The 8196-nt window shown below is 40.6% G+C and overlaps 1 protein-coding gene across 2 annotated transcripts in view; it reads left to right on the forward strand.

Annotated features, from left to right (window-relative positions):
* The first annotated feature begins 151 nt into the window (after window positions 1-151).
* Window positions 152-8196, forward strand: part of snx17 (sorting nexin 17) — a 28968-nt gene continuing 20923 nt past the window's right edge. Inside the window, exons 1-3 of one of the 2 annotated variants that reach the window (XM_034900039.1) lie at window positions 152-949; window positions 5560-5634; window positions 7402-7519. In XM_034900039.1, coding sequence (XP_034755930.1) covers window positions 890-949; window positions 5560-5634; window positions 7402-7519 — 253 coding nt within the window. In that variant the 5' untranslated portion in view covers window positions 152-889. The remainder of the gene's footprint in view (window positions 950-5559; window positions 5635-7401; window positions 7520-8196) is intronic. The other variant, XM_034900040.1, reaches the window with a different exon arrangement.

Genomic DNA, 8196 nt, shown 5'->3' on the forward strand with positions numbered 1-8196 from the left:
CCTTTTTGTGGCATATGTATAACATTATATTATAAGATTAGAAATTTTAGTGTAACAGAGTGCGAGTGAAATCATGCCAGTGTTCTCTTATTTGTTACCCGCGTAGAGTGGACCACCCCCGGCTGAAAATGAGATGGATTTGCCCAGAAGGATTGTTGCATTGCCTTTTGATGGGCCACTAGGTACACTGAACACAGAATGACTTGACTACGCTGGTACATCTGCTTTCTCTGCGATTTCTATCACATTTAATCCATGAGTTTCAGCCGTCGCCGTGTAGATTTCTTTTCAGCAAAGTAGGAGACAGGAAAAACAAGCAAAACCACAAAAAGTGCAACTGTCTCCCCTCATATTTCGAAAGGTTTGACAACGGCTCTGCGACGCTGTGGGGATTGCAGGAAGCAACTGCACCTTTTATCCCGAAACTTCATCTGGTCACGCTAATAATTTACAGTTACCTGGACACGTTGAAACTTAAATATTACAGTAGGTAAATTTAAGCTATCACGAATTATTTAGAAGTGGATGAAAAGGACATTTTAACGCCAATAGAGAAGGTGTAATTACTTAACACTTGCAACATGGCTGCTGCGGGAACGGCAGTGAGAAAAGTTTGACACTGACGTGGGAGAAGTTTTGTGCGAATGCGAGTTGGTAAACGAGTTGTTGGCCAGATATTAAAGTCGTCAACAGTCTCCTCCAGCCTGGCAACGCCATTCCCCGGACCTACAAACCAGTGGATACACCGTGCGAGAGCCTCCTCCTCTGTAGTGACCGCCGACAGTGTCTGCAGTGGAGTTTGTGGTGAAACTGTGGTCTCTTCTCCATCGTAAGCTGTTGTGGCGTTGGAGGACTTGTCTTCAGGCAGCAGGCTGTGTTTTGAGCTAAAATGCATTTTTCCATACCCGAAACGGAGGTTCGTTCGGGAGAAAATGGATCAACCTATGTGGTGAGCATGAGCATTTGTGTTTTTGTTTTACCCGCTTTATCCTGCAGCTTGCCACAGGTCGGGTTAATGTCAGTGCAGCACGAGCCTATGTTGACTGTTCTGAAAGCATGAACACTGGACCATCACCATAGGCCAAACAAAATCAGCTATACTCTTAGTTAGATTACAAGATGCTAAATTGTATCACATATGCAATTACTGATTTTCACAAGGACACAATCTAGGCGAATACACATGATTTAATTAATTAAAACTGTAGATATTCCGATACCAGTATCGAACCGATACCTGTATCGCTGATATCGGTAAGTATTGGAGTTTATGCACCGATCCTACCATAAAATAAAGCCTTAAAGAAGCTCTATGTTAAAGTAGTTTATTTAAGTTATTTTTCCGTTATAACTCACTGTCAAACTAGATAATAAAAGAGAGTTCTGTGGCATTCATTGTTGTAGAGTTTAAGACTCTAAGACTGAGCCAGACCGACAACAGAGATAGAAATCATATCACATACATACAGGGATAGTAGTATATTTTTATTAAAACATAATAAATCATATGGCACACTGATATCGGCTTATTGAGCTGTATCGGCTGATAGGCAATTACAGGTATCAGAATCGGTATCGGGAAGCAAAAATTGGTATTGGATTATCTCTAATTAAAACGTGAGGAAGTTGAGTACAAGTCTTTTTGACCTCCAACACATCCCGCCTCCTAGACTGAATGTGATTCTGTGAGGCCATTAAAAGCATCATTAGGACAGTAAAGCTTGCTCATAATCATAATTGGCTCCAAATGATGCAATGTCATGGTGTCTAGATTTGGCACCAATTGACACGTTGTCATTTCCTGTCAAAGCCACTTGAAGAGACTAGAGTGTGGGGGCCTGATATGTGATTCCTCTCCTCAGACACAACTGAGTCCCTTTTGTTTTACGGGTATGAGTCGGCATTTCGTTGTGCTATTTGACGTTTTCCACAGTGATATCACACTCCTTGTTATCATTGCTTTAACTTGATCAAGTCCCCCAACTAGCAGTAATAGCGGCCTTGACCACATCCTTGACAAGAGCCGCAATCATTGGTGGCTCCACCATCTTGCTTGCCTTGTTGTAGAGCAGGTTCCCATCGTTCTACTCTGTTGATTTTCTTTTGATTCTATTCACTTGTCACATTTTCCTAAATGTTGTTGTATACCTGATCAAAAGCACTTTAAATTGCCATTGTGTCTGACAGGTGCTACGCCTAGCGGGGCTTTGACACATTAGCAGACATGTTGGGTTCAGAGGACAATTCATGCAGGTTGGTCAAGTTCGGCTGTGACGCATAAGAGACGGAACACATTTTAAGCTTTTGGGGATATTTAAAACGTTTCTTTCTCATAAACCACACACTGCACAGACAGTCGGTATAGGTTGGGCTTATGTGTAGAGGCAGAGGCTGTATTGTTTAAACAATTACTTGCAACTATATATCTATATTTTCTTGTGTTGCCTAATGCTTTAGACCACATCATTGGTCTGAATGTGTGTCTATTAACATGTCTATAAAACCAGACCTATTCCCCCAAGGACACAAGTCCTAACGTTGCTAGGGAACAGCTTGGGTTCAAGTGTATTTCCTGTCACTTCTGGATATGATTTCAACAAACACTACAACAACACATTATCTTGGATCCTTTTAGAATATTAGGTTTATAGTTTTCATTAAAATTTTTTATCAAATGCGTTATAGAAGAATGCACCTACTCTGATATTTATCAGATGCTTTGAAATAACATCTGGAACATCTGATTTCCATGTGACATCACACTGGCTGTTCTCAATGTCACATACCTGGAAATTACGATTTTCCATCTTGACTCCATGCGTTTAGTGTCCCAGCTGCCTCAAGCAGTACAAATTTAGCTTTGGATACAAACCTAGACATACACTTTTTCTGAAGAATTAGTGAACATGGAATTATGTGCAGCATTAGCATTTTGAACTATTAACTATATAGATTATTTCCCATCCACATTGTTCTGTAGACACACAGTCTTGCTGTTGAAAGTCAATATTCTAAATTGAGCATTTCAGCTGCTATCTCTGGCTCGTTTCGACCCAACTGAGCACATTTGTGGCCTGTGCTGCAGTGGGAACTTTAAAGTGACGGTTTTTCTCCTCTCAGCTTGCAGTCCTGTGACTGTCAGTGTGACCTGACCTTCCTGTAACCAGCAACAGGAAGGGACTTTGCTTGATTATAATGCTGAGAGATGGGCTGTGTACCTTGGAACCAGTAAGCTATCAAATTCGCAGAGTTTGCACACAGCCTTTTAAAAATAACAAGGGCTGCAGTTTTTTTTAAATATGGTGCAAGCCATGACATATCTGTATTTTTTTTTAGTGCTCACACTTCCTCTTGTCTAGTAGTTTCTTTCTGGTTCGCATGATATTAATACAGTATGTTTTTGCGTGTAAAAGAGAGAAAGACTTAAGTGCTACTGTAAGTGATAGTGACTGATTTACTTTGGATGAGGACCAGGTCATGACTTAGCCTGGTAGATGAACAAGTTCATCCGTTTATAGTTTTGCAAACCATGAAACCTGTATCAGGCTGCGTCTGCCAGTGAGTAATATGTATAAACTTAGAGTTGCACAGAAGACTCTTAAAATGTGTTATGTGTTCAAATAAGCTAAGAATTCCACACACTGAAATTGACTTCCATCCTACACATAAGATGTATTTAATCCATCATATTATGTGAAAGGAAGTAAATACACACATTACGTGTAGGTACAGGGCTTTTATAAGAGTAATGCCTGCACACTAAAGCCAATATGTAATTAAAAAGACAGTGTTTTCTTCCCAGTTAGATCTTCCTCCGGTAAAAGTGTTTTTGGCCTGATGAAGCTCTACATTATTTACATGTTTGGTTTGGAGCTAGCTTGCAGGAAAGAGCAATATGTCCTAGGGAAACATTGTTGCCCTTGTCCCTGAATTCAACTGCTTGCAATTCACAAAAAAAAAGGTTGTTTTTTTTGGGTGTTATCAAATAGTGCCAAGACATTCTGCATACTCATTCTTCCTTCCTGGCTGGATACTGCTTACATACACATCTTTTAGTTCATTCATTGTCCTTTCTCCAAACTCTTTAGCCTTCCTCTTTCCCTCTAGAAGTTTTGGTTTGTACTTACTTTGTATTCCTGTTGATTGGACAGTGTCGGTCAGCATAGGCACGTGCAATCCTGCAACAGTGTGGTCAGGAGTCTTTTAAGCATTTTCTTTTGTTTTGACAGATGACCCACCACATTGACTATAACTATTCATTATACACGAGGGGAAGATTAGAGCACTGACAGTTTGTGCCTTGGCACCCAAGCATACAGAGACTACTTCCTGTCATCTCCTGCCAGAGCTGAACATAGGCTGGTGGAAGCTGAAGCTATTTTTTTTTTATTTGATAAAGAAGCTAGTATTATTGTCTTTACCAAATAACAGTTGATACAAGTAGTCCAGACCATTTTAGATTTTTTTTCATAAATAAATAATTAATTTCGTAAAAACATCTGTAATTTAGTTACTTGTGACAATCAAAAGGAAAGCAAGATGGAACGATTTTTTTTGGCGGTGATACCAACTGCTGATTGTTTTTAATCAAATGTTTGCGAAAGGAATTCTTGGCAGTCGTTGACCTTAAGTTATCGTCAATACATTCAGTGGTAGAAGCGTTTTTCTTCTTAGCCATTTTCTCAACAAAGTGTAGAATACATTTAAACCGACTTGTGGTACCTTGTGAAAAACACAAAATTCCTTTTATAGTTCAGAGTGCGGTTCTGTAAGTAACCTGTATTTGGGCAAGCTTAAAAGATATTTATCTTTTTCCTGAGGGCATAAAGTATCACTTTTTTATGTTGTTTTCTTGACTTTTTCACATACTCTTGTGAGTTAGTATAATTCCCAATGCGTAATGAGGCATTTGATTTTAAAAATATATTTACTTCCTGACTTTGGCTATGATGGGAAGCCAATATTTGGACTGCTCAATCCAAATTGTGGTTTTGCGGAGGAGTAACCAGTGATATCTGCCTGTCAAAACAAACAAGGAGTGTCTCTAGAAAAGAAATAAAGTCCCCTGGTCTTTGCTTTCAAAGTTTTTTTTGGCGTCTGCGGTATGCAGGGAGAAGCTGTTTTGATTGGAAATTGAAATTTGCAAGTCAGTAGGCTTTGATTGAATCAGATTCACACTTCACTTAGCCTATCTGGTCCTCCTAATGAAAAGGAAGGCAGAGGAAACACTCGGTAAAATAAGATGAGGTGGCTTAGGATGAAGGTTGTTTTAAGACATCGTCAAGGAAATCTGTAGTGAAAATTACAGTGCTATATGTCTACAGTACATTTATCAGCTACCAGTTTATTTCTGCACTAAGTATATAACCAGGCACCTTGAAATGAATCTTCAAAATCAGCTGTGGTCTGATGCATTGCCAACGTATGTGTATATACATTTCATTTCCACATACAAGCTTTCAGACCGTTCGATACAAGCTTTTGATTATATGTTTCGACGTAATATGTCAGGCCAATCTATCTCTTCACATTTTAATTGGTCCCCACTCTTTCCCACAGGCCTACAACATCCACGTAAATGGCGTGCTGCACTGTCGTGTGCGCTACAGTCAACTTCTTGGCCTCCATGAACAGGTAAGGCATCAGCCATTACAATATACCGTTTGCTGTTAGTGTGCTTTGGACCAGGAGTGACCGGTCTGCTTGTGTGGTGCGCTGAACGCTGTTTAAATGCCACCGCGCCCACCCAGGGTGACCTTTCGCTCGTCTTTGTGTCGTACGCTCAATACGCCAGCCTCTCATCCCTTTGAGTCACGACCACAGCGGCTTGAAGTCTTGTGCTGTTTTTCCTCCAGATTCCAAACTATTGCATGTAAATAGGCAGTATTGTGGGGGAGGTTGGGAGGGGTGGGTGGCATGGAAGGAATGTTCTTGGCCTTTCTTTCACTTCACCTGCTTGGAAAAAGCATCTTTATCTGAAAAGGAACGGTTGTTGGAAAGTGTTGAGTTCCCTGGACTCAAGCAGTTTTAGTCTCTGCCTCAGTGAAGCTTTACACAGCAACCATTTGTTATTAGAGCTGTTATTAAGCAATTAGTGTATCCAGCATCTACTTGTTTTTGTGTAGTGCTGTGGTTTGAAATTGACTTGTTTGGGAAAGTGCTTAACACACTTTTTGGGGGGGATTTCTAGCTGACTGCCTGTGAGCTCTTTGTGCTAGAAAATGTTTGCCGTGGCACAGCCCTAAAGAAGCACCCAATCTCCTGTTTTCATACATTAATAAATAAGCAAGCATGGGCCAAACTTTACTATATTCGTCCTAAAGTCTGTGTTATCTAGTCTTGCAATTGCTGTTGCCTAGCAACATGGTGTGGGGAAGGCACACTTAGATCTTTAAGAACTCCACAGGGCTTTTTGTGGCGTACACATGACCCCAAAACACTGGTGATTGTGGGCCACGCACTCTACCCGGTGATGCTGGAAAAAAATTGAATGGTAATTGTTTCTCTTGTTTTCTCTTCCACAAAGATTTATGGGAAGGTCACAGATCCGCTGAAGCCAGAGCTTGTTTATAACCAACAGTGAAAATGGGGAGACTTTTGCTTAAAAAGATGTGTGAGCATCTTTCAGATTTTTGGAACTCTCTAATCTGTGCTTAGTGTCTCTAGCTACCAGAGCTGATTTGAATGTCCAACCAGTGCTGGCTGTAAAGAACGGAAAATAACGACGGGCATTATGTTAAGGTGAAAATCCCTTCTCTTCCTCTAGCGCCCATTGTAGCCAACTTTCAACATGCCATACAATAGAGACACAATCTGCAACTTCAGAATTGTTATTGTTATTATGTTGTATATTTTTATTTGATTATGACAATGCACATTACTCAACATTTCTGTAAATGCGCCAGTGTTAGCCAGTCGGCTAATTTTCAACTGTAGTCCTAGTTACCTAGCATGCATGTTTTAACAGTAGGAGGTAACTGGAGAACCCGGAGGAAACCCACACAAACATGGGGAGAACATACAAACACGCAGACAGGCCCTGCCCGGACCGGGGATCCAACTCTGCCGTGCCAACTTGCTGTGAGGCAGAAATGCGAACCACCGAGCCACCGGGCAGGACTTTAATGTTTTATAACAAGAAAAGAAATGTGCCAGTGGATTCCTATTGATGAGTGTGTTCTATAGCTTTTGTCTGTGGCGACACGGTTCAAAGCTATCAGCCCTCAAATGGTACAAAAAATAGGAAGAAATGAGTCAAGAAGCTGGAAAATTTGGAATAACTAGACATCCAGGCTTCCAGATGTGCCTCCGTGTGTCTGTTATGCACGGGATCTCCAACGGCTAGTTGAAACAGGGCTTAAAAGCAACCTCAACTTTACGACCTGTGTTTCGTACCAACAGATAAAGAAGGAATATGGCAGCAATGTGGTGCCTACATTTCCTCCAAAGAAGATCTTTACTCTGACTCCTGCTGAGGTCGAACAGAGACGAGAACACCTGGAGAAATACATGCAGGCTGGTAAGTTATTCATGCTGAAAGGACTTTTTACAGATGGCGTGTATTGCATTTCACTTCGTTGCTGGCTGAATTTAAATCACAGCTACAATGCGGTTGTTTTGTCGGTTTTAACTATTGTTCTCTAAATAGCGGTACACATTGCAAACACAGTTTTTTTTATGTTGTGAAAGAAAAACTTTTTGTAAGAGTGTAGCTTTGCAGCACAAACACAATTTCCTTGAAATGTTTGCTTCTCCACAACAATCAGAAGAATGACTTGGCTCTGTTTCTGCGGGGAGTCCAGCCATACACTGGTCTCTGCATGCCACATAAAAGCATAAACGTGTTTTACTGTCAAACTGAAGATCTGAGGACAGACTGAGACTAGACAGAGTTATGCTGATGAAGAAATATCCCTACTCAGGAGTTTAAACCTTGTAGGGTGTTTTAAAAGTTTAATGGGTTTGGAGTCTCCAGTGATGATGTGCTCTAGGGATTCATAGCTTTACTCTGAATTAAAAACTGAATGCTGTGAAAAATAATTCATATTTATGTGGTGTTTACACCAGCAAAGAGACTAGCTTTCTTAAACATGCCTTTGTGAAACATGTTTAAGAACCCAATTGGTGTTTTTCTCAAGAGGTTTTCAGCATATTGTCCAAATTTTGTAAACGGGTTGAGGGTGAACTTTCAGCACA

Source organism: Etheostoma cragini, chromosome 18, assembly GCF_013103735.1.
Source record: "Etheostoma cragini isolate CJK2018 chromosome 18, CSU_Ecrag_1.0, whole genome shotgun sequence".
Classification (NCBI taxonomy): Eukaryota; Metazoa; Chordata; class Actinopteri; order Perciformes; family Percidae; genus Etheostoma; species Etheostoma cragini.